Raw genomic sequence first — 27,429 nt, 5'->3', positions numbered from 1 at the left:
CCTCACTTAGATCATAGGGCAGGTGAGATGCTGTGAAACAAGGCAAAAGGAAGTCTTGAAAGATCAGTATGCATAGAGCAAGTGGAAATGAAAAGTTGATATTAATTAAGGGAACCTGGGATCTCACCAGTCACCATGACACCCAACTACCTGAACTGCCATGGGTGGAACAGCAGGATTTCCATTACATGGGTAACCCAAGGGCAACACAAACAAGGGTCCCACTCTCTGGTGTCAAGCAGTGCTTTATGGGGAACATAAATTGTGGAAGAAGAAGCACAGAACAGGAATAAGAACAGGAGAGGGGAATGAAGCGGTGTGGCAATCAGCGCTCAATGACATATGCAAATCAATGTACAGAAGCTACACTAAGGAAACCAGAGCCACCTTTCAGCTTTTATTTCCTCCTTTTTCTCCCACTGTTCTTTATAGGCAGCACTACAGGCTGAGCTGCAGGAGGACAGGAGGTCCTGGAGATCCTAGTACACAACTGGAGCATACTCCTTTATTTTTCTAAGTGGGTGACAGAATAACTGTTGAGCACTATCCTGCACCCTGACTTTGAGCAGGCTCCCTAGGGTGGGTTACTTATGGGTAGGACAATGGGGACCGGTGTGGCAGGGGAACAGCACAGATACCTTACACACCTCATCTCTCCTATGAGGACAGACTGAGAGAGTTGGGGCTGTTCAGTCTGGAGAAGAGAAGGCTCTGAGGTGACCTTATTGTGGCCTTCCAGTATCTGAAGGGGGCCTACAAGAAAGCTGGCATGAAGGAATTGATTTAGGGACCAGAACCCCAGACACTGTCTTACTGATAGAAGGAGATGCTTTAACCCTGATGGGTGGCAAACCCTGGGAACAGAGCACAGCTAGAAGGAAAACACAGACAGGTCGGCTCCCTAGAGGCCACTGTGACCTAAGGGAGTTATGCAGGGACCTGATAACAAGAACAAAGCAAAACTTAGGACAGAATTATGGAATCCCTTTATCTCTTGCCTGACGTATGCTTAAGCCTTGGAAAAAATATATGTGTGTCTGTGATACTTTCTCTCTGTAGCCAATCATGAATTTACAACTGTAGTATGGACATACCAATGACCAACTACAAGCTGCCTTCTGATGTTAACCTATATAAAGAAAAAGCTTTGTACAATAAATCGACACTTGGCTTGCATCAGGCCGCGTCCCGTCTCTCCATCGCAGCACTGGGGAGGGACTTTTTAGGCTATCAGGTAGTAATAGGACTAGGGGGAATGGAATAAAGCTGGAAGTGGGGAGATTCAGGCTGGACGTGAGGAGGAAGTTCTTCCCCATGAGAGTGGTGAGAGGCTGGAATGGGTTGTCCAGGGAGGTGGTTGAGGCCCCATCCCTGGAGGTGTTTCAGGCCAGGCTGGATGAGGCTCTGGCCAGCCTGATGTAGTGTGAGGTGTCCCTGCCCATGGCAGGGGGGTTGGAACTAGATGATCCTTGTGATCCCTTCCAACCCTGACTGATTCTATGATTCTACCCACAGGGCACCATCACCCCAGCTACCACTCCACCTTGAATCCTTGCAAGCAAGAGGAACACAGAGGCCTCTGGAGACTTTTGTGCTTTCCTCTGCTGACGCTATGGGAGCATAAGAGGACAACAGCCTCCTCATCCATGCTTTGCATACGGAAGATCATAGAATCATAGAATGGTCCAGGCTGGAAGGGACCTCCAAAGGCCATCCAGTCCAACATCCCCACAGCCAGCAAGGGACATCCCCAACTAGACCAGGCTGCCCAGGGCCTTGTTGAGCCTCACCTTGAATATCTCCAGGGATGTGGCCTCAACCACCTCCCTGGGCAACCTGTTGCAGTGATCTACCCCCCATCCTAGTGAAAAACTTCTTCCTGATGTCCAATCTAAATCTGCCCTTCTCTAGTTTGGAGCCATTGCATCTTGTCCTGTCACTGCAGGCCCTTGTTAAGAGTCTCTCCCCATCCTTCCTGTAGGTCCCCATCAGGTGCTGGAAGGCTGCTATCAGGTTTCCCCAGAGCCTCCTCTTCTCCAGGCTGAACAGCTCCCTCAGCCTGTCCTTGTAGCAGAGGTGCTCCAACCCCCTGATCATTTTCATGGCCCTCCTCTGGACCTTTCCATCAGGTCCATATCCTGATGAGGAGAACAAGGTCGCCCTGAGCACACTTGGTACATAATCCTGTGTCAGGTATTTCTGTGCACAAGCATTTGGGCTCCTGCACACACTTGCATGTGGATGTGAGCAAATACACAACTTCACAATGCCTGCTCTGGTGAACACCACACACAGCTACTAAGCCTCCACTTCATCCTGCTGCTAACCTTTTGAAGGGAAAACAGTTGAGACAACTTGGCAAAAATGTAATTATCCTTTCACATCCGCCACTAATCACAGGGACTGATTTGTCAGGTAATTTGGAGCATTAAGAACAGATGAAGCTCTTTTTAAAGATATATTTTGTGTGAATAGTCCTTTATTTGTTCTTAAAATACCAGAAATAACTTGATGATCTTAAAGGTCTGTTCCAATCACTGTGATTCTGTGATTCAGTGGAAGTTTAATAACTAAATACAGGCATATACATTCTGGCCTTACATAAAGTATAATCTCTCCAGAATTTAAAGACTGCTAGTTGACCTGAAATAATCTTACAATTCAGAACAAACATTATAACACAGGAAGAAGAAATACAAATAAAATTGTAAAGTCAGAGGAAAGTTGTAAACCCAGCACAGGAGAAGGAGGCAGAAAGCAGAACGTTGTCTCTCAGATTGTCAACCCAGCCGAGTTCTCAGTAACAGATGGCAGCAGTGAGTGCTCTGAAGTCCTGTTGCATTTCTGAGCATTTCTAGCACTTCTCTACAAATGAATCAGTACCTCTGAGACCACGTTGAATGCATCCAAAAAGCAACCTCAGAAGGCTACAAACTAACTCATGCTGTTCATAACTACCAAACACCACAAAATCTGCAACTGACCCAGATCCCAGTATTTTCATTCAGTGAAAACTGTGAAACCACAGGCTAAGCTCCCAATAGGTCCAAAATATGAAGAAATAGTTCAGGCCACCTCCATGTGATAACATGTGACAATATATATTGTCACACATCTTGGACTTTGTATGAGCTGGGTGATGAGCTAAGGCTGACAAAGCTGGCAGCCCTTCTTCCCTCTCCTGCAGGAGGATTAGTACCTCCCGCAGTGCATGGTGTCCCCAGTCCCTTGGACCAGAGCCAGGACCCCGAGTCCATTGAGCAAAGTGACTTCCAGCCACCTTGGCCACCTGGCCCCATTGTAGAAATGCCTCTCAGCAACCTTAGAAAGCCTCATCCAGAAGAAAAGCATTTTTTTCAGCATTTGCTGGAAAGCATGATGACCAAGGCAGGGGTTCTGAAAGCTGGTGTTAAAAGCTCTTTGCATCCTCTTTTTAAGGGTTTCAGTCCACTTCTCCTTCCTCCTCCTTGGGAAAATATGATGTGGAGCTGCACTGTGGGAAGTGTGTCTCATGCCAGGTGCTCTCTCCTGCCTGCTTTGCCCATCCTGTGAGATTTGCCTTCTGTCCCTGCACCTCTCATACTGGTCATCCTCAACCACAAGCCAGCAGACCTCCATCATGTTTTCAGAGCTGCAGTTTTCTCCACTTTGTAAGTCAAAATGCTGACTATGTCTAACTAGACCTTTCCAGCTATGTTTTCTTTTCTAACTCCTCAGGGTCAGAAAGTTATCCCAAAGGCTTTGCCTTTACTTGGACTTTTGGAGGCAGGTGGGGCAACAGGGAATTTCAAGACTTCTGGAAAGTAGTAACTTTATCAACTCCTTTCCAAAATAAGTATGCTTTTGTTTATCTTTTTAAGTTAAACCATTTGTTAAATCACTCACCACAGTGAATTTTAGGCGTGCTTGTTATTTCACAGGAAGAAATCCTGGGGAAAAAAACCACAAGGAGGCTGAGGTATTTCCTCTCTTACAAACCAGCAAAACCCCAATACACAGATATGCAGATAAATACACTAATACTTCATTTCTATACTAAACCATCTCAAAGCAATAACATGATGATTGCACCATTAACAAATTACACAACCTACTCCTCTTTTTTCCATAGGATCACACAAACAAACCAGGGACATATCTGGGTGGTTTGCAAAGATGCACCAGTGCAGCAAAAAAAAGGGCAGGCTGTCTGCTTGTCCCTGCACAGATCATCTGGTGCTGCAGGGGCCTTCCTGAAAACCAGAGCTAGGCTGTTTGATGCAGCCTGGCTTCTGCTTGCCTGAAGTGATCTCGTATGTGTCAAGGGAAAATGACCTCCACATCACCATCTGCAGCACAAAATAAAAGGTCTGTTTCCATGTGGCTGATAAGGCAGCTAAAACTGTCAGCAGTGTGACTATTTATAGCCTAGAAGCAAGAAGCCCCAAGAGCAAGAAGCCCCAGGATCTGCCTGCAGTTTGCTCAGGTTTTCCTGGTAGTAAAGGCTGGACCAAATCTGCAGTGCAATGACAACTGTAGATATTTTGGGTTGACCCTTCGCTTTCCTCAGGAAGCTTTTTATGAAATGCCCCTCTACCACAAAGAATTATTGTTCCATAGGCTTGTCCCATGTCATAGCCTAGTTCAGGATGCAAGAGTTTCCTCCTGGTTGCAGTTTAAAGGTTTTTGACAGCTCTGGTTTCATGTGGAAGTTCCAGGATTCTGCAGGTTTTTGTGCTTTTATTTGTGCATTTGTAGAAACATTTCTCTGAAACAATTCCCTTGTAAGATTATCCCAGCTCGAGGAGTCATGCTGCAGGTTGCATCAATGCCTGTATATCCCACAGACTTCCTTTTTTAATCCCTTGCACAAAGCTGTCATTTATGCCACACCACACTGTAAGACCGCAGTAGGATAAGGCCAAGAAGCATTTCAAGACAAATGGCACTGAAGCCATAGACTTCCAGGCTGCTTCTTTTCTCAGGAAGGCTATGTTGCTGCTTTTCTCTCTTTGCCTTTTCATTTCCCTACTACTCTGTTCAGCAAGGTGAAATTAATCAGTGCTGCCAGGGAAACAGCAAGGACCAGCCATTAGGACTTACATTAGTTTACACAGACCAGCAAGGACTTACATTAGTTTACATCAGTCTATCTCATTACTTAGAAAGCTATTTTACTTTATGCTGGAGCCTCAGATCTGAGCTCCCCCTCCTTTCTTAGGCATTTGCCATGGAAAGGGTGTGAGCTTAGCTAGTTTGTGTTTCTGTGCAGCAAATACAGGAGAGCAGCTCCCTGACAGGAAAAAGCCTGTAGCTTTAAAGATCCAACATGAGCAGATACTGGCCTGTTTGTCCTGGTGCACAGTTGTGAGGGTTGAAAAACTTCTTACCATGTTTCTAGACCACTTGCTTGTGTTAGGAAGGTAATTCCAGGGATGGGCCAGCAACCCATCTGCCCACCAACAGAAGGGCTGTATCACAACATTGGTACACTCAGCCAGTGAGTGCAGCTGGCTGTGGGAGGCTGCTCACATGCCTCTGAGATTGTTTGGCTTCAGCTCCCTTTGGGTAATCAGCAGGTTTTGCCCTCCAGGTGCCAGCCTGATAGACATCCTGGAAAGGCATACCTGGAAGATATGTGCTTCACCCAGGCTATACTCGACCTCCAGGCTATGGTCAGCTGCTCTCTCTCTCAGAGCTGGTAACATCCTATTTTCTCTGGCATTTGCAAACATTTTTCATACTCCAAAATACACGTCTGTAGTGTCCAAGAAACTTTGCAAGTTGATCAGCATCTCCGGAAAGGCACAAACCTTCTCCTCAGTCACAGGGATTAAGGGCTTTTGGTGCTTCTCTCTGGAAACACACATTGCTTTAGAGTAACTGGGCTTGGACAAAACAGCTGTGCTGTCCAGCAGTGGGTTGGATGAAATCTGCTGAGCATTGCTACTTCCTATGCAGACTTACAAGGAGGAGGTGAGTAATATGTGCACAACAAAAGCAGAGGATGTAGGACGTTGTTCATGTACTTCCCCTGAAGAGCAGCACTACTCCATCTTGTGTTACTGCCACAAACCTCACTGTCTTCATTATGCCTTGGAAAGACCCATTTTCTGGAAATGACATCACCTTCTTCCATTTTGAAAACCACAAAAAAGCAAATCAGACCTTTGTGGTATTCAGAGTGTGCCAGCAGAGTATCTAGCACTACTGTGATTTCTCTGAAATAAACCAGTTGTGGCGAAGGCTGTGAAACATCACCTAGTCATCTGCTGTGGGAAACAGTGCTTGTTTTCCCTTTCTGGCCTCACAGGAGAGACTTATAAGAGCATGGAAAAGTAAAGAGCACTTTGATGAGGGTGACTACTAAATGAACTTTCTCCCCTCACCAGCAGGCTGCCTGTTCACCAAGACCCCTGGAAAGTGAGCAGATGTTTTTGGGGAGCATTATGCACCACTAAGAGAGTCCCAGGCAGTGCAGCACTGCTGGTGGCTATGAAGGCTGCAGAGGGTTCTGTTTCATGAGCCCAGATGATCAGAGCTAACAACAGGGTAGCTGTGGGCACAGAATAAAGAACAGGATGCTCTCTGATACAGAGTACATGCTGATGCTGACATTTAGCCCCAGTACCCCCACCTCCTGCATGAGTCCCCTGCCCACAGCTGTGGTGGTTTGAAACTGTCTTTTTAATTTTTCCTTGCAAAGTTCAGAACAGAGAAAGTGAAAGAGTGTAAATAAGTCACTATTGGGTGTAAGAAAGCAAAATACTGATTGTTCTAAACACTTCCATTGGATAGATAGAAATGTTTAGGAACTATTACCCAAAATAAAGTAAGCACTCTGCACATTCTGTGTTCTGCAGTGGGGGCAGTTGCTGGGCTGTCTGGCTGCTGTTTTCTTCTTCTTCTCTTCTGGCTGAAGATAAAATGTACTGACCTTGGCAGCTAAGTTAACAACTTTCTGTTTAAGTAACTCTGCTTCTCTGTCCAGGGGGGATCTGAGGAGGAAGCTCCTGGGAGAGGGAGGCCCCTTTGGGAGGGTCCCCTTGGGGGGAAGCAAAGGGAGCTTGGTTGTGCTTTTCTGTTGATTGCATATATTTGTAAATGTTGTGAATTTTGTATATTTGTACATATTCATTGCATTTCATCATAGATTGTAGATTCTGCTTTGTAAATACAGCCTTCATTTGCTTCCAGACTGGGCTAGCCTGGTTACTTAGAATCAATCATAGAATCATAGAATCAAGAAGGCTGGAAGAGACCTCAAAGATCATCGAGTCCAACCTGTCACCCTAAACCTCATGCCTATCTAAACCATGGCACCAAGTGCCACGTCCAATCCCCTCTTCAACACCTCCAGGGATGGTGACTCCACCACCTCCCTGGGCAGCACATTCCAATGGCCAACCACTCTCTCTGTGAAGAACTTTCTCCTCACCTCCAGCCTAAACCTCCCCTGGCTCAGCTTGAGACTGTGTCCTCTTGTTCTGGTGCTGGTTGCCTGGGAGAAGAGACCAACCCCCTCCTGGCTACAACCTCCCTTCAGGTAGTTGTAGACAGCGATGAGGTCTCCCCTGAGCCTCCTCTTCTCCAGGCTAAACAGTCCCAGCTCCCTCAGCCTCTCCTCATAGGGCTTGTGCTCAAGGCTTCTCACCAGCCTCGTTGCCCTTCTCTGGACATGCTCCAGCAATTCAACATCTTTCCTAAACTGAGGGGCCCAGAACTGGACACAGTACTCAAGGTGTGGCCTAACCAGTGCTGTGTACAGGGGTACAATGACCTCCCTGCTCCTGCTGGCCAAACTATGCCTGATGCAGGCCAGGATGCCATTGGCTCTCTTGGCCACCTGGGCACCCTGCTGGCTCATGTTCAGGCGGCTGTCAACCAGTACCCCCAGGTCCCTTTCCACCTGGCTGCTCTCCAGCCACTCTGACCCCGGCCTGTAGCTCTGCATGGGGTTGTTGTAGCCAAAGTGGAGCACCCGGCACTTGGATTTGTTGAATGCCATCCTGTTGGACTCTGCCCATCTGTCCAGCCTGTCAAGGTCCCTCTGCAGAGCCCTTCTACCTTCTAACAGATCAACACCTGCTCCCAGCTTGGTGTCATCTGCAAATTTACTGATGATGGACTCAATCCCCTCATCCAGATCATCAATAAAGATATTGAACGGGATGGGGCCCAGCACTAATCCCTGGGGGACACCACTAGTGACAGGCTGCCAGCTGGATGTGGCACCATTCACCACCACTCTCTGGGCTCGGCCCTCCAGCCAGTTCCTAACCCAGTGCAGAGTGCTGCTGTCCAAGCCACAGGCTGACAGCTTGGCCAGGAGTTTGCTGTGGGGGACAGTGTCAAAGGCCTTGCTGAAGTCCAGGTAGACTACATCCACAGCCTTTCCCACGTCCACCAGGCTGGTCACCTGATCATAGAAGGAGATCAGGTTGGTGAGGCAGGACCTGCCCTTCCTAAATCCATGTTGGCTGGGCCTGATTCCTTGGCCATCCTGCAGGTGCACACTTGTTGGGGTGGGGGGTGGGGGGGAATTTCAGCTCACACCGACACAACAGCCCAAATCTAGCAACATTTTGCAGCAACAGCTCATCTCACAAGTGTTGCCCACACCTTCCACAGGTTGCTTCACACATCCTGAAGGTAACACCTGGCCTTGACAGGGACACACAGGACTTCCTAAGGCTTCTCAAAGGATTAGCACTGCTCAGGCTGGAGGGAGCTGGTGCTTTGGTCACCTTTTGGGTAGCAAAGAGATTTCTGCAACTGCAGCTTCTTGGTGAAATGAAAATCTAATTAAACAGTCCTGTCCCAGGGGTCCTGAGGGCACAGTGGGGTTGGCAGCACCTCTTGCATAGGCAGAACCAGCTGCACACAGCTATTGTGCCAACTCCGTCACTTACTTCTACCTCTCTGTACTCTCTCCTCCAGTGTGAGAGCCCAGCAGCAAAACCCACACCATGGGCCACAACAAAAGCCCCACCTGACCAGCACTCCAAGGAAAAATGAGCTATGCTGTCTAATGGCTTACAGTTGTACCACCTATTTAGAGCTGATGCAGGGATCCAGTCGCCTCTGTTTCCCCATACAGAGATAACTCAGCCAGGGTTGAGTGAGGAGTCATCAGGATATCCTCCCAGATTATTTCCTCCCAGCCCCAGGAAGGGGAAGAGGCACAAGTGCTTTTGTGAGTAAGAATGTGGCACTCCTGGCTCCATCTGCCCTCATTGTCCATCTCTGAATTTGCCATAAACACCACTCCCCCCAGCTTCTGCTTGCAGATGCTACCTGCCTGTTGCAGTAATACTTTTTCAGCTTGCTCTGTATACGATGCACCATCCATCCTGGTTTGTTCAGAAGTGGACCACATAGTTGCACAACCTCTAAGCAAAGGAGTTATCCCCTCATCAGAAGCCTGATCCCAGCACCCAGGCATGTCTCTCCATTGGCAGTGATGGGAGCCACTGTCATAGTCAGCAGTCTCCCTTGTTCTGAAACTGGACAGGCTGGATAACTTAAAATGCCAGAAGGCACCCTCAGACCTACCTCTGGCTTAGTCTAACTGGCAGTGTTGAGAGGTTTGTACAACCTGCCCCCGTGATTTCTCATTGTCCAGGTTGCACAAGGCTTACAACATAGTTCAGCAATGATGTGGCACGCCTCAAGGAATGGCTGCTTGCACCTTATGTCCTACAAGCTTCACTCTCCTGGGTCAGCTTCTGTGGCAGTGCATACAAAACCCCCTCCTCCCTGCTCTGGTGAAGACAGGATGGGGGGAAACAGAGAGGCTGAGATAAAGGGAGCCAGAGGAGGGACACCTCCCCCTCCCAGGCCTGTGGATCAGTGGATTTCTCATGGGCCCTTCCCCCAAGACATGCATCCTAACAGGCACAGAACCCATGTAGGGTCAAGTCTGGGCATGTTTTGGGCATGTTTGGGCATGTTTAAGCAGAGAACTGATGGCTATCACTTCTAGCTTTTTTCTGGTGCCAATTACAACAAAAATTAGCTAGCTGTATAAATCAGGTGAGCTGCAGAGAGCACGAGGCTCATCTCTTTGGGTTCTTGCCCACCACACACTGCAGCAAAGCAGTTCAGGAGGATTTTCTGATAAAAAGAGACAAAAGGGAAATTCCCACAATGTGCAATCAGTATTGTGAGTAATTGATATATTCCTCAGGTCTCTGGGAAATTCTTTCCTTGCTGCTTTTGGATCTATCTTTCCCAACGACAGTTTCTCAAACCATTTGTAACCATTCCTATTGTGAAGATACTCTCAACTGAGTACCGAACCTTAGTCATCTCTAATAACTTTTGTATAGAGTTACGTGGGAGGCAGAGCCAAATTAATAAATCATTTATATTTTTATTAATTCCCTGCCTTATCACCATTTATTCATAACACTTTCTGCACACCCCAACTCAACTCTTAGCAAAACTGCAGACCCAGCAATGGAGTTGTGCTCTTGGCTGAACAGGAAAAGAGCAGGCAATGAGAGAAGCAACGTTATGCAGTGTTACTGCAGCAGGCTTTCAGAAAACCTTCCTGTATTAGCTGTTCAGCTATCAGAGAAAAACTGTGGAGTACAGGCAAGGGAACAGAGTTATCTGCAAAGCTCATCAAATTCCAAAAGCTAATTCAAAATACTATTATGGGGATGACCTGCAAATAGAATAACATCAATACCGAAAACAACCTAGAAGAACAACTTGCTACATGCTACTGGTTAAAAGCTTCAGTCTGACTCTATTCACATCAGGGTTCTGAGGTTGTTAGGAGCAAGTTAGACCACAAGAGTTGAGATAATGCATAGTGAAGGCTATGGGTCTTCATAGCATTTACTTAAGGTTTGACGGTGCCTAAAGCCCTGGGTTTGGTCCCTGCTTTTGCACAGTTCAGCCACTTCCTTGGGCATACAGCAAATAACATAACATGGATTTTCTCACTATCCCTTGTCCCAGGCATGAGTGCAGTGCTATGGTAGGTACACAGGGATTTGCCATATGATTCCAGAAGAAAAAAAAAATGTTTGTGTGGCAGTGTCCAGGGACTTCTTCCAACTTCATCACTGTATGGCACTTTCTGTGCCTCATTTTGGTGGGAAGGCAGACACAAATCTTTGTTCTCCTTGGTGAACAGGCAATGTAGCTTGAAAGAGCAAGTCCAAGGTACACACACAATAAATTAAATCTGGGGGAGACATCTGCAAACATAGAGACCTGACCTGTTAGTCTTAGTGAAGGCATTAGTTAGGAAACAGCAAATATAGCTTAACAAAGAGTAATTTTGAATACCACTGCTGGCAAATACCAAAGTAACCATTCAAATGGGACACAGGAAGGACACATCCACTGCCCTACTCATCTTTATATCAGTCAAATCAGAGTAAAGAGAGTGGAAGTTTCTAGATTTCACACTGGCAGCATTTTATACTTTTCTCCTCTCTTTTGCACTGAAACAAATGAAGATGGTGAGGAATCCAGCACTGTGGCTGCTAGATTGATAATAAAGTTTCTTAAGAAAAATGAAAACAAGAGTTAACAAGAAAGTCAGTATGTTTAGCTTGATAGTGAAGGTATTGCATGGAAATACAATATGCACATGGTTAGTGTTGCTTAGCTAGCTTAAAACTAAACCAAATCAAATATGCAACTCAAATTCCCACAGCTTAATACATTTTATGACTAAGCTGCATGCTTTAATGGCCGTTCATAAAACCTAAATCACTTAGCCCAACATCCAACAACTAGCATGTGCACTGAGATCTGGGCTAAGCCATTAAAGGCATCAATTTCCAAGGGTGTGGGCCTGCTGCAGCTTGTACAGGGGTTGGTCCTGGCTGCTGTGGTTCCCCTCCTCCTACCAAACCACCAGGCCTTTCATTGAGCTCTTCCACCCCTTAAGCAACAAACAAATAAACAAAAATTAAAAGAACCCCAATGGTCCCAGACTCAACCTTGACTACTTGCCCTGCTTTGTGACTGGATTCAGTTTGCTGAAATAACATGCAAAGAGCTTAGCAGTCACTGCAGCCAGGGCAAAGGAGAGGTTTACAGGAACTATCTTCCTTCCATGGCCTCTGCCCAGCTGCACCCAGGCCTTGAAGATGGAAGGTGTTCAAATTTCGGCTGCTAAAGGTCTGCTTTAAGACATGCCTATAACTTGCATGGTCTTGTCAAACTCAGGAACCCACAGCCTGCAGCTCAGCTTGATGGAGGACCAGGGGGCATGTTTGTCTAAACCAAGAGGCATGTGATAGGCACCAGACACACAGAAACTCTTTGCAGCAGCTTTCTGAATGCCAGGATATCCAGACAGAAGCACGAGGCAGAAGGCAGCCAGACAGCAGCTGAACCCTCAGTTTCATTCCCCAGTCTGCCTTCCTCACTGTGCCCAAGCAACTCCAGAGCATCCAGCATCTCAGTCCAGCATCCCCTGACACCACTTACCAGGCTTCAGGCAGTGGGGTCTAGCACAGAGTCTGGACACACTCTGAATCCAGCAGAAAGCCATGCTACACTCACAACATGTACTACCTGTTCCCACTGCTCACCACACTACCAAACATGAGAGCAGCAGAACCAGCTGGTGGTCAGTGTGATGGCAGCCATCAAGCCACAACAGCTGGATCTGCATTTGTGCTTCAGGGAGCAGCAGGTTCTTCCCACACGCAAGTCCTTTAGAAGGGTGCATGTTCCCATAGATGTGCTGATGGGCATGGAGCAGCAAACTGTATCTGATCTGCACTTGGCTGGGAGGAATTAAATGGGAGGCAAGAGGGGAAAGAGAGCAGACCTAGAGGTGAAGTGATGGCAACAGGAAGATTGGGCAGGCAAAGCGGAAAGCCTGGCAGAAAGGCAGGGGGGCACCTGGACAAGGAGTGACGCTTGATGTGAAGGACAGTTTGTCGATTACCTCACCCAGAAAAGATGATTCTTATCCAAAATGCAATGAATGCACTCAGAGTCTGTGCCTAGATGCATACATCAGGGATATATAAACCTCATTTATTTTCTTTTTGCACCCAGTTATTTCAGGAATGAGTGATGAAGCCGGCAGTCACAGCCCATGATTACAATCAGCAATCCATTTGTATTGTTTCCCTTTTGGACCAAGAAGGAGATAATTTGCTTTTTTGTTCAGACTAACAGAATGCTTTTTTTCCCCCTATTTATACTGCAGTAGAGTAATTTCAGATTCATAACCTGAATGCTTGCAGTGAGGCTTGAATGCTACTCTCTGGCTGAGTGCACCTATTTGTTCATCTACACATGATGCAGCCTTGAGGATCTGGCAGCCCTGACTGCTTGTGCTGCATTTCTGAAATTAATCTACTCTGTACTCAAAGTCTGGATGTAGGCAGGAGAGTGTTATTAGGGCAGCCCAATGATGCACAGAGTATTTCCATTTGCAGCTGCTGTCAGTAGGAGGTGAGAGTCTTCAAAAGCTCAAGTTCAATCAGAACCTCAAACAGCTCACAGTAGGCAGAAATTAAGCATGTGAAATGCAGACCTGGCATTCTTCTGGTTGTTTGGTGACTCTTTTGTGTGTGTGTGTGTGTCTGTTTGTGTGCTTCTTGTTTTGTTGGTTTTTAACCTGGTGCAAAGACAAGAGGTTGCACAGCCATAGATTTCTGCTAGTAAGAAGTGTCAGAAAACACTCAGCTTCTCCTTCAGCTGGCTTTACCTATGGTTAATTAATTAACATGGCAAAAGCAAGAGCCCAGATTCTTTAAATAGCTGCTTGGAACAGCTTGACAATTAGGCAGACATGGGGCACAAAGGTTAAAGAAACATAACTGAGAGAGCAGTTATAAACCTTGACTGTAGTAAGAAGGAGCAAATAAAGTAACTTGATTTGTATGTCTAGTGCATACAATGAAGAGGACTCAAATACAGTTGCTACAAGGGGGTTTTGTCATAGATCCAAAATATATTATGTGTTGCATTACTCTGGCATACATAATCCCCTTTTACAGCATGCTGACACATGTATGACAGCCAGGAGATCATGCTGTCATCCAGGGATGTGGTCTGGCTGGAAAAATGAGCCAGCTGGGACTTCACAAAGTTCAACAAGAAGTTCAAAGTCCTGCACCTGAGGAGGAGCAATCACAGGTACAAATGTTCAGAAGCAGGTGAGCAGGAAAAGATCTGGGGGTGCTGGTGGGCATCAAGCTGAGCACGCGTCAGCAGTACGCCTTTGCTGCAAAGAAGGTTGAGAGTGTCCTGGACTGCATGGGGAGGTATGAAAAGAGCAGGATAAGAGAGATGATACTTCCCCACTGCTCAGCACTAGTGAGGTGCCTCTTGAGCAAGTTCATGGAAATGCCACACAGGTGATGAAGGAACTAGAGAATGTGACACAGAAAAAGAAGTTGAGAAAGCTGAAACTGCTCATCTTGGAAAAGAGAAAGATCAAGGGGATGTTATCCACTTGTGTAAATAACTGATGGAGGAGAAGTAAAGGAGATGGAGCCAGATATTTTTCAGTGGTGCCCAGTGACAGGACCGGAGGCAGTGGGCACAAAGTGAAACATGGGAGCTTGCCCCTGAACATTAGGAAACACTTTTGCTATGAGTGGCCAAAGAGGTTGCCCAGAGTCTTTGTGGAGTCTCCATCTGTGGAGATGCTCACAACCCAACAGGACATGGTCCTGAGCAACCTGCTCTAGCTGACCTTGCTTTGAGCTGGGAGACTGGCCTTAGGTCTTCAGAGGTCCCTTCCAATCTTTGCTACTCTGGAAGTCCAGGATTCACACCTAATTCTTTCTGGGAATAACTGCATTGTAGCCCCCTGACAGCAGGACATACATCTACCTTTGGATGGACAAGAGATAAAGAAGGTCCTGTCCTACAAGGATGCTCACAGTGGGCTATTTGGCGATGTTTGCAGCAGTGGTGAGTATCTATCTTACACTGAAGAATCTGATTCTCAGGTTTACCAAGAGGATCTCCAAGGCATGATGAACCCTCTGTAGTGGGGAGTAAAAATTTCTCTGTCACACAGTTTTCTTAGACTGATTCTGCTTCACTGTCAGGGACTTGTGAACATCCACAGGGTACTTCTGTCCAACTGCTGGTGCGGGTCCAGAGGAATATCACGAGAATGATCAGAGGGCTGGAGCACCTCCCCTATGGGGACAAGCTGCAAGACTTGGGTCTGTTCACCCTGGAGAAGACAATCCTCTGGGGAGACCTTATAGTAGCCTTCCAGTACCTGAAGGGGGCCTACAAGAAAGATGGGGTTTTATAATGGTTTGTAGTGATAGGATGAGACAGGATGAATTGAAGCTGGAGGAGGGTGGGTTTAGAATGAATATTAGGAAGAAATTCTTTACAGTGAGGGTAGTGAGACACTGGAACAAGTTGCCCAGGGAAGCTGTGGATGTCGCCTCCCTGGAAGTGTTCCAGGTCAGGTTGGACGAGGCCCTGAGCAACCTAATATAGTGGAAGGTGTCCTTGTCCATGGCAGTGGGGTTGGAACTAGATAGTTTTTAAGGTCCCTCCCAACCAAGCATCCTACGATTCTAAAGGTCACACAGAAGGTAACTAAGCAAAGCGAGTCTATCACAAAAAGCCTTCAACAGACCATCCAGTGGAAATTAGGTAAGCAAAGGGAAAAGGATGGCTGTGATCTGGCCAAACACAAGTGGGTAGTGATGCACCTTTCACCACCCAAAACAATAGGTATCCTCTAAGTCTGGAGAAAAGTCCAGGAACCTGAAATATTGCTAAGTAAATGGGCATCAAGGCCTTTCACGGGAATGCTACAGTGAGATTCTCCAAACAACCAATTATCTCTGAATAAACACTAAGTAAAGCCTTACCTTTTAGTTGTTTTCTTTTGGCATCTTGGCAGGAACCAGTTCCCAGCAAGGGACCCCCAAGCATCATCTGCATCAGATGTACACTATCTTCATACAAAGGTACATGGAGAAAACATGGAGTGTGCCCTGTAGCACCCTCTGATTTTCATCCAGAAGGAGGTGGTCATTTTCCTTTGCTTAAGTGAATTGCATTAATCTACCAATTGCAGTGCTGCAAGGGCAGCAAATGGCTGTCACAGATGGCTGCAGGCATCAAAAGTGGCTGAAGTGCAAACCAGGTGAAGGCACACAATAGGGAAGTTCTGGTGTGGAGTGATGAAAATGCAGAGCTTCAGTCCCTTCAGATGCCTGCCACATCCAGTGCCCCCTCATCCCACCCCCCCCCCAAAAAAAAAACAGAGAAAAATGTGTCTGGCCTATATATGGTGACAACATCCACTTCCTGAGGAGTGAGCTCAAAACAATTACCAGTCAAGAGAGGGTCAGGAAACAACAATCTGATGCTGGGAGTAATGAATTGACTAATCTCACAAAGCTTTAGTTTAGAGGGGAAAGCTACTGGGTTTTGAAGGTGGAGGAAAGGTTTAGTAAAAAAGGTATTGTTTAGACTGTAAGATACTTTCCTTTAGGATCGGATCTGTGTTTAGACTTAAAGCAATAGCAGGAAGTGTTTCTCATGCAGTGCAATGTGGTATAATTTTTTTGGCCAGCAAATTGGCATTCATGGTCCTGCAAAACAGCTGTTACCACTCATGCCAGCCTTTTGAGGGGCAAACTCCCCATGGATACCTCTACTACTTTTACTTTGAACAGCTCTACGGGTACATGGCCCCCTGGGCACAACTCTGTGGCTGGGCTTCAGCCACCACACTGAGACTCTGGAAAAAACTGCCTTGAGACAGTTTTTTTTGAGACTATGCATGAGTGCAGTGTTTCCTGTTTTACAGGCTTGGTTTTATTACTTTGTATGTCAGAAAAGAATGGGTCCACTGTTCAAGAGCAACAGACTGCCTGAAGCAGCAATGCACCAGCTCCTCCGTTAATCATAGAAATGAGGGCTGGAAATGTCACATTTCACTTCTGGTGCTCAGAGCAGCTATGGCTTTAAGTGAAATGGAATATTCTCTTCAGCCATCACCTGCTGCATACAAAAGCAATCTGTTCAACAGGCACAAAAATATTATACAGTTGTGTTCTATCTGCACAAAGACTGACCTTATGGAAGTACTACTGAAAGCCAAATGTGACTGCTCACTCCTAGCACTGTCAGCATATTGCTGAGGCATTATGATGAGATCATTGTTTATGTCAGTCTGCACACAGGCAAGACACCCTTTATACTCACATCATTGACCACACGCTCCATAACTCTGCTTAATCGTCAACACAACTCTAGATGGATGCCTAAATCACACCAACATTTTAAATCTGTGCTCTTCTAATATCTCTAAGTAAGTTTCCCAGTCCATACCACCATCGTTAGAGAGGACAACACTCCTAACATCTGCCAGCTTGCTTCCTCCCTGATCCGCTATCTGCTTTAGACAAACGGACTCCTCAGATCCCACAGCATTGTCAGGTATCCTTCACAGTAGGGAAATCTACAAGCAGCAGCCTCAAAAATCCATGTTGTCAACTCAAACAACACCTGTGGCTAAAGACACCACCAAACTTGGGGAGGTCTAGATCTGTCTGCTCCAGCTGCAGCTCCCTCCCTTAGCCAACGGTGACAAGCCATCCTTATCCTACAAGTCATCTGCAGGAGTTTGCGTGCAACTGAAGGCTCCAAGACATGTAGAGTAGAAACGTGAAGTCTCCAAGCAGTTTGTAACCAGCAGACAATAGCTGCAAGTTCTCATGTCTTGCTAATCAGGTGCAGGGTGGGCATCATCCCCTGCTAACTTGCTTTCCTGCTTTGCCAGCCACAAGATACAACCCTAAAACAGATCTTGTCAAAAGCCCCGTATAATTAAAGGGAAGCAAGCTTATTTTAGGGAGCTAGCTTTGAGAAACGCCTCAGAGGTCTCAGCTTCTCTCTAAGCAAGAGCCTTAAGAAAAATTTTCTAAGTCTCCACCTCTGTGTTATTCTTTTTCATCACCAAAAGGTTGCAAGAGCACTCAGGAGACAGTGAAACTGAAGAGAAAAGAGGCAAGTGATAATAGTGTGTGAGTTGCCTTGCTCAGACTTTGAGGGGCTGCCAGCTAAGAAAGCAGTCTTTGAATTCTGTCTCAGTGGAGAGTTGCTGAGATGACCCCAAGGGCTGGACATATAGAATCATAGAATCAAGCAGGTTGGAAGAGACCTCCAAGATCATCCAGTCCAACTATCACCCAGCCCTATCCAATCAATTAGGCCATGGCACTAAGTGCCTCATCCATATCAAACATTGTTCAAGTTTCTAAGTAAAGAGTCCAGAAAAATATCCTATTTATTTATTTATTTTAATTTTTTTTAGCTTTTCTTCTTACTAAGAGATGAAATGAAACTGGATACTAACCCCAGTGGTTTGTGATTTATTTAACCTCATGCTGCTGGCATTATGTATTAGAAAAATATCTGCCCACTCCACCTACAGAAAAGAACAGGCATATCAAATTCAAGTCTTCTTGCAAGGTTTTATTTTGGTACATATGTAATCATAAATAAAAGTTCATATATTAAAAATGTATGCAGATATGCATTTATATATATTTATGTATGTGCCAGTAGAAAAGTAATTTTATATATATATATATATACAGATATATATATATATAGTCAGAATTCCCGCAAAGGTTTCATAGTTACTCATATTTTCTCATTTCAACAGAACTAGGGGACCAGTTTTGAATGTGCTACTGCATTTTGCATGTGCAGTCTTACAGGCCTTCTGTTAAGACCAGCGCCTCCCTTACTATTTTGAAATCAGAGAAAGCCAGCTGTTGCCACTGAAATTATAACTGCTGAGTATGTACAAATACACTCTTCTAGGTAACAGGCAAACCTTGAAAGAAAAGCTACTCATAATACAGTAAGCACAGGGGGGAAGGGAAGACTAGCAGACCTTTAGATCCAGCTGAGCTCACTGCAACCCTGTGGGCAGAGCTAAGTTTAACACAGGCCCAGAGGATGCAAAGCCCAAGTCAAGAACAATAACTCACTTCATGTCAAAGCCCAGCAAAGAGATTTCTTTTGACAGCTCCTGTTTCATGCTCCCAGTGAGCTTACTGGCTTCCTGCACAGGCACATGAGCCTGACCTCTCCCATTCACCCACAAGTTGGCCACATATAAAATGGCCATTAATTCCAGCTGGCACGTGAGTTTGGCTGAGGCCCTTCCTTCCTGTCAGCAACAGGGAAAAAGAGCTGGGGGGATGTATGGAAGCATGAGGCAGAAACAAGCAGCAATCCACAAGCTTCCATTGTGAGCTGTCTGATTTGCACTTCTTAAGTGATTATCTACAGTCACACCAGTGTTTAGGTAAGAATATTTAGAGCTGATTGAGACCAAGAAAAGGAAGCATATTCTTCCCAGATGCATGAACCACATTTAAGTAGCAGCCCACTGTAGATCTGATGAGAATTTAAGAAATAAAGCATTCCAAACTGCGTCAGAGGGTACTAGAAATAATACCTTTTTGACAAGACATTTTATAAGTATATATATTTTAACCTAAGCCAGGTGTGTAGACAAGAATCACAAACATCTTCCCCTGAAAGAGGCTAATTAGACACACTTCTTTCCGTGTACAGACTGCAGGGGTTCAGCATAGTTTGAAGAAACATTACAAGATACTAACCTAAAACTGCTTTGGAAAAGCAAACCTTGCAAGGTTATGGCTGAACACTGGCAAAGCTTTGGGATCCACAAGACTGGCTGGTTTGCCTGCAGTTGAACAAGATGGATTTGAAGGGAGACCTGAATACTAATCCATGTGATTGAAAACAGAGCCAGCTGTCATCAGAAGCTGCTACAAAACAAGAAGTGTTTTCAGCAAAGATCTGCAATATAGTCAACAGCAACTTTTTCTCCATGAAAAAGATACCCAGACTCCAACACAGACATGCCAGTAGCTAAACTGGTCTGAACTGCTTTCATTAAACTTTGCCTCCTTACTGAAAGGAAGAAACTCTTAAGGACCAGACAAATAAGCCATAAAAGCAGAATGTGAGGGATTTAACTGTAAGAAGTGTAATCACTGCCAGTCATCTGAGAACTTGCAATGGAAATATCTATGCAATGCAGAAGAGGTAACAAACTTTAACACAGTTTGACTTCAGACACTCAGGATCTACAGGATCACAGAATCAGGTACATTGGAAAAGACCCTCAGGATCACCAAGTCCAACCAATAACCCTGCCCTACAAGGTTCACCCCTAAATCATATCCCCAGGCACCACAGCCAAACGACTTAAAAACACATCCAGGGAGGGTGACTCAACCACCTCCCTGGACAGCCCATTCCAATGCCTGACCATTCTTTCTGTGGATATACAAAGCAATGAAACGTGGTTCCGTGGGGTCTGTGGCATAGTGTATTGTTTGGGGTTCTGTTGGTTGTGGGGTTATTTTGGTGTTTTGGTTTGGGTTTTGTTTTTTTCACTGTTGTTGATTTTGGTTTTTTTTTTTTTTTGTCAAAAGTGCATCCCAGATCATGGATTAGAGTCACAGTGCAGTTCTACAACACTGGGGTAGGAATCATATATGCACGCTCCAATGCCAACATGAAGGTGGAAATGGTTTTCCTGATGGAAGTTCTCATCTGCCCAGATATGCAGCACTTAATTGTTATGGGGCAGTTCTGTCATAGAATTAATTCTATTTGAAGAGTTGAGAAAGCTTTTATTTTTGTTTATAGAAATGGGTAGATTCAGATTGGGTATTAGGAAGAAATTCTTCACCATGAGCATGATGAGACACTGGAACAGGTTGCCCAGGGAGGTGGTAGAAGGCCCATCCCTGAAGGGTTTTAAGGCCAGGCTGGATGTGGCTCTGGGCAACCTGATCTAGTGTGAGGCATCCCTGCCCATGGCAGGCAGGTTGGAAGTAGATGATCCTTGAGGTTCCTTACAACCCTAACGATTCTATGACTCTATGATTTCCACTTGCACATTCACTCTGAACATCAAAATAGTAGACCCATGCAGTATAATCTGACAATTAGGTGGAAAATTCCAATTTATGCATTTTCAGATTTGAAACTATTGGTGCTTTATACACTGCCATCCTCTCTTCCAAGTGTTACCATTTAGACAAGTCCGGAGAGTATTTAAGCTGAAGTCACTTTGTTTAAGTGTAAAAAGTTTATCAATTGCCATACAAAACTTCAGCCACAATTAGTGCCACAGCTGCTGGGGGCACCAGTTCAATCCAAGAATAGCTGCAAGTCAAACTCACCTTAAAACTAGATGATCAGAAGTCACATATTAAGCAGATGATGAGACAAACTCTTCCAGTTGACCAAACAGATTTCAAGTATCCAGCAGTCAAGTATCAACTGTGTCCAGTTCTGGGCTCCTCAGTTTAGATGTTGAATTGCTGGAGCATGTCCAGAGAAGGGCAAGGAGGCTGGTGAGAGGCCTTGAGCACAAGCCCTATGAGGAGAGGCTGAGGGAGCTGGGACTGTTTAGCCTGGAGAAGAGGAGGCTCAGGGGTGACCTCATTGCTGTCTACAACTACCTGAAGGGAGGTTGTAGCCAGGAGGGGGTTGGTCTCTTCTCCCAGGCAACCAGCACCAGAACAAGAGGACACAGTCTCAAGCTGAGCCAGGGGAGGTTTAGGCTGGAGGTGAGGAGAAAGTTCTTCACAGAGAGAGTGGTTGGCCATTGGAATGGGCTGCCCAGGGAGGTGGTGGAGTCACCATCCCTGGAGGTGTTCAAGAGGGGATTGGACGTGGCACTTGGTGCCATGGTTTAGATAGTCATGAGGTTTAGGGTGACAGGTTGGACTCGATGATCCTTGAGGTCTCTTCCAACCTTCTTGATTCTATGATTCTATGATCAGGAGACAGAAGAGTGAAAATGAAAGGAATCCAGGTGGGAAAGATTTCATTTGAAAGCACAGAATATTATAAAAACATTATTTAACACAAGACAAGAAAACAATAAAAGTACTCAGGAAAGGGGATTTAGATATCCTGCTGTGTGGCTGGAAGTGTATCAACCACAAGATACACGCAGAAACCTGTAACTAGTTTTCAAGTGATTCCAGTGGTTTGTACCATGACTCCCAGATACCAACAACTATTATACACAGTCTCTTATTAAGTTCTGCGTGAAAATCTCAAATGTTGGGGAACAGATAAAGAAAAGCCATGGCAGAAAACAGAGGAAGCACAGAGTGCTTTCTTGATCGAGTATCTCTAAACAAAATGTCAACAATACTCCTCAATTTCAATGTGTTTTGTGGCAAAGATAGCCTACTCTAAAATCATAATCCAGGCTGACTAGGGAACTGTTCAGTTGTGATGTTTTTTTGGACACTGAAGTTACTCTAACAGCTAAGGATAACTCAAAATCAGATTTAGGCACATGTGAGTTAACTTCAACTAAATGTAAACCAACATGGTCCAGGTGTAGAATAAAAAACTCAAAAGAAAGGCACATTCATTTATTGCTGTGATGATTAATTGGAAATTAAATCTAATCAAAAGTGCCATGAATGAAATTGGCACTTTACAGCATCATTGAAAAAAGGTCAAAAAAACCCCAAACAAAAACCCCACCAAAAAACCCAACAAAAAAACCAACCCAAGCCTGTATTCCAAACAGTTTGTATTCAAAATTTATTTTTAAATAAAAGAAAAAACAAGACGATTGAGTAAACATGGTATATTCTACATCTCTGTAGACAACACAACTTTACATTAGTAATTTTTAACTTTCAGAAGTTCTGTTGCAGTATCTACAACATCTGACAGTGTTGGTTTTAATTTTGTAATCAACCAAACAACAGCCCAATGAAACAATTTGCTTAAGTGAAGCTTTATTTTTCTACTAATACAAAAGCATTTATTAAACAATTATCCCCACAAATACTTTTAATGAAGTCTGTTCAGCCTTTTTTTTTTTTTTTTTGGTTCTGTTCCATTGCCTGCATAGAAATCAGCATAAAGCTAAGTTGCAAGCCAAGCTTCACTTTAGCAGAGCAATGAATGACATCAAGCTTCATGAAACAAATGAAGACACAAACATGGTCAGCAAAGTTCAGTTATATAAAAAAATATTTAAACAATAACATTTTTTTTGTGGGTCACAACTAGACTAGCTTTCAGTGTGCAACTCTCCTCAGGAAAAGTGCTTCTTCCTGATTCACATGAAAAGAATGAAGCATGCAACAAAAGCCTTTGTTCATACAGAAATGCCAATTAAAAGAGTTCCATGGTATCATAAGGCAAAAGAGATACTAAGGTGGATGAAGCGCTTTGGCTCAGAGTATGCTTTATACCATACACATACACTTCATACTTGTGTAGCATATGACAGGTAAGGGGTTGTCTCAGAGTAAAAATGTCCATTTGTATAAATACACGTCATTATTGCTAATATGCTACACATTATCATCCAACTTTTAAAGCTGCTTTGTTGGCTTTAGCCTTGTAATTAGCAGCTCACATTCACGGCGACAATATGCTATTCCTTATGAAAAGTAAAGCAGCATAAATACAATTACGAAAACAAAAGGCTTATGCATCTTCCCTCCTTAGCTTTGCTCTGTTCAGTTAAAAAGTGTTCAAAGAAAACAAGTCCAGTTCACCACAAATCAGGAAGTCTCACAATGAGGTTGAAAAACCAAGCTACATACAGGGAGCAGAGAGGGAGGGGGAGACACAGCATGCATTATAATCTAGTCCTTTTAGTCATAGCACTGGAATACAAAAGTCCAATTTGAAGGCTAGACTAACAGTATAGGCAAAAAGCCAAGAGTAGACTTAGTTTGATATTTAAATTAAGATTACAATTTTAATCAGTAACAGCAAACTCACCTGGCCCTTTAATATACTCACAATATCTACTGCAATTGAATACTTAATTATGACTAGTATAGGTATGTATGTTCATTTTAAAAAGATTAAATACCTGCATCATGAAATTACATTCTTAAGACATTGTGTAAGAAAATAGCTCATGTATGAAATGTTTCTGTAATGCATTTCTGCTCCCTTCTGCCCTCTACTTTGTCACACACACACCCTCCCATCCAAAGCATTCACTCACAGGGGAAAAATTAAAAAACAACAACCAACCAAAACCAAACAAATACCCCTTAAAAAAGGATGGAAATATTGAAGGGGACCAGCTTGGCTAGTTACAGCACAGTGCTTAACAAGGTTCAAGACAGAACCAGATCAATTGGCCAAAAGATGCCCACAATACACACCTGACCAGCAACTGCTGTCAATTCACTCTGTCAAACTCAGTCCACTTTTGGTTAATTGCAATGACTAAAGTATTTCATATATATTTCATATATACATACAAACACAAGACTCCAACTTTAGTTTGTTTTTGCAAAATGTTTTTACCTTTCCCTTTGTTTTGTTCTGCAGCAACTACGAGAGGTAGGCATAAAGCATTTAAGAGCTTCTTTCCCAAGGTCCTGTTACTAGCTCAATTTAGTGGGATAAAAATGGAAATCAGCTGTACTTATGTCACTGTACCAGGTACAGTTTTGTTGAATCCAGCTGGAAAACACCTATATGAACCCCGATTTGCTAGGCTAGCACACCATGGTTAAGAAGCTGGTTATATCCAGGAGGATACTTTGTTGGTTTTTTTGAAAGAGTTTACTGCAGAGCATTCCTAGAGAAAGTAGATGTCAGGACCAATTCTCTCCATTTTTATTTGTACACATTGGCCAAGACTACAGATGTATTTTCACAGATGCAAGTGCCATGCTAAAATAAATTAAAGAACAGATACCAAAACAAACAAGTAATAAAACTACTGAAGGTAGATTTTTTTTAAAAGTATTTATATAAACAATTTATAATACTTTTATCTCCCCACCCACCCCTTTCTCTTTTTGACATTCAGTTGAGTTGTGGCTATACGTCAAGAATTTCTTCCGCAGTGCCTCCACAACGTAATCTGTAGCGTCCTGTCCTCCAGCTAATAGTGGGGTCCCACAAAGCAGATAGGAAAATATATATAGTCATGGATTCTCTGATGAACCAAGCTACTGCATAATCAAGTTTTGAAAAACACAGGGCACCACCCTAGGAATACAAAACACACAGGCAGTTAAACATACTGAGTATTGAAAAGAAACTTTAAAGTAATTTAAGACATTTGTCTTACAGATAAAGCTACTCTAAAGATTATTGAATAAACATATATATGGGTTCTTTTTAAAGCCAAGAACATTTTCAAGATACAACTACCCATGTTAAACACACAGAGCTTGGCACAATGATCCAGAAGGTTTGAAAGGACTTTTGTGTAGAGCAAAAGGCACAGACATGTGTGAAAATTTCACTTTTTTAAAGTTTTTTGAAGCTTTGTAAACCTGTGCTGAAGTAGACACTAGAGAATAACAGCACTTAGACATACTGCATAAGAAAAGCAGAACAGCACCTAGCAAAATAGAAGTGGGCTTAAGGAAAGAGCTTATAGCCGCTGTATGACCTGTTCCTTTGAGAATTTCCAGCTACACACAGAGCTGGAGGTCAGAGAGGTTTCAGAAGAGGAAGAGTAGGCACAAAGTTGTTGTTTATGTTTGTCTATGGTGTTTTGTTTTGTGGGTTTTTTTTGGTTGGTTGATTTTGTTGGGCTTTTTGTTTGTTTGTTTTTTTTTTCCCCACACTGCACATGGTGAGAATTATTATTAGAAAGGTGACCACTGTTACACTGACCTTCCAGAGTCCTACAGCATCAACACAAGGTCCAACTTTGTTATTTTCAGTATGGATTAATATTACCAAAAGATTATTTTTCAGTCTAATTAGAACCAGTTCACAAGTTTGAATTTGTAAGTAACCCACCACAATACCCTTAAACATGGGGACACTGTTTCTTTTTTTCTAGTCACCAGGGACTTCACCCGACTGCCAAAACTTTTCAAATATCATGAAGTGTGGCCAGGCTACTACATCAGTCAGCTCCCTCAAGAGTTTGGGATGCATCTTGTCATGTCTCATAGACTTGTGAATGTTCAAGATTCTTCAGGTGGTCACCTTCAGATGGTGGGAGGGTACATTTCCTTTTACCACCTTCTTCTGGGTGACATAGAAGCCATTATTCTTCACATCCTCAACCCAGCCACATTGGTCTCTAATCTTCCTTATCCCTTTTCTTAGAAGCAGGGATCAAGAGCTCTTGTGTGCTGTGGAGAGCACCCTTAAAGCCCTTAAATATCTGCCATCTGTTTTCTGCTCCCTTGTCCATGAGAGCTGCTTCTCTGGGGACTTTTATTGACTAACTCCTTGAAGGGATGGGTATTTGCCTCCCTAAAATTCAGGATCCTGCCTTTACTCTTCATTTGACCCCTATCTGTCAGGACTGCAAAATTCACCAGTGCATGATCACTGCAGCCCAGGCTGCCTCTAGTCTTGATGTCAATTAGTTCACTTGCATTGGTGACCATCAAGTCCTATACTGCATCCCCTCTGGTAGGGCTGTCCATTGCCTGGCTTAAGAATTTATCCTGTGTGCACTCCAGAAGTCTCCTGGACTGCCTACAGCTGCTCACCATGTTACTTTTCTAGCAGATGTCAGAGTGACTGAAGTCCCTCAGCAGGACAAGAATCTGAAAGCTTGAAGCGTCCTTATAGCTGGAGTAAGGGGGTTTTGTCAAAAGGCTCCTTTTGATCAAGCAGACATCAACCTGAAGGTTCCCTTTGTTGCTTTGGTCTCTATTTCCTACCCATAAGCTTTTGCTCTACTTGTGGCTGTTCTTCAGAGATAGCACTTCAAACTCTATCCACTTGCTATAGGTAATGACTCCACCCACTCCTTCCTTGCCTGCCCCTTCTGAACAGCCTGTAGCCATTGATATCTGAATTCCAGTTACAGGATTTATACCACCAAGTTCCACTAACAGCAGCCAGGTTACAGCTTTCCAGCAGCATGGTGGCTTTCAGCTTCTCCTTTTTTTTGCCCATGCTGTGTGCATTGCTGTAGAGAAACTTCTGCTGGGTTGTTGGCCACGTCACCTTGTTAGAGATACTCCCCTTAATTCTCTTGAGGTATTTCCCCATAATTTCCCTGTCAGTTATTATGTCGTATATACACACACATACATGCCTCAACACAAGAGTGACCATTAAGACAAAACAAAAAAACAAACAAAAAAACCCCGAAATCTCACAAAGCTACTACTCTTGTGCTGTTAAAAAAAAAAAAAGCTTAACATTTCTGTATATACCTAGGCAAATCAAACTGGAAATGTACAAATGTACAAACTGGAAATGGACAGATGTACAAATTTTCAGAGCCTAGGCAGAGACAGGTGCATATAGAAGACAAACTTACAACCAAGCACACTTACTCCTTTCTGTGCTATTACACCTGAAGCTGGAAGATAGAGAAGTAACAGGATTTGCCTTATTTCCTTGTAAGAGAATTATTTTTTTTGTTACAATTAGGCTTAGCTTTTTGCTGAAGTAGATGGCACTAGTAAATTTAATAAC

General features: G+C 44.2%; 1 protein-coding gene across 1 annotated transcript in view; it reads right to left on the bottom strand.

Annotated features, from left to right (window-relative positions):
- Positions 1-24,846: 24,846 nt before the first annotated feature.
- The window catches only part of UGCG (UDP-glucose ceramide glucosyltransferase), a 28,052-nt gene continuing 25,469 nt past the window's right edge, over positions 24,847-27,429 (bottom strand). Inside the window, exon 9 of the mRNA XM_054397888.1 lies at positions 24,847-25,017. Coding sequence (XP_054253863.1) covers positions 24,847-25,017 — 171 coding nt within the window. The remainder of the gene's footprint in view (positions 25,018-27,429) is intronic.

This window comes from Indicator indicator, chromosome Z, assembly GCF_027791375.1.
Source record: "Indicator indicator isolate 239-I01 chromosome Z, UM_Iind_1.1, whole genome shotgun sequence".
Lineage (NCBI taxonomy): Eukaryota > Metazoa > Chordata > Aves > Piciformes > Indicatoridae > Indicator > Indicator indicator.
Note: the sequence above shows the minus strand (reverse complement) of the source record. Positions and strands in the feature narration are given on the sequence as shown.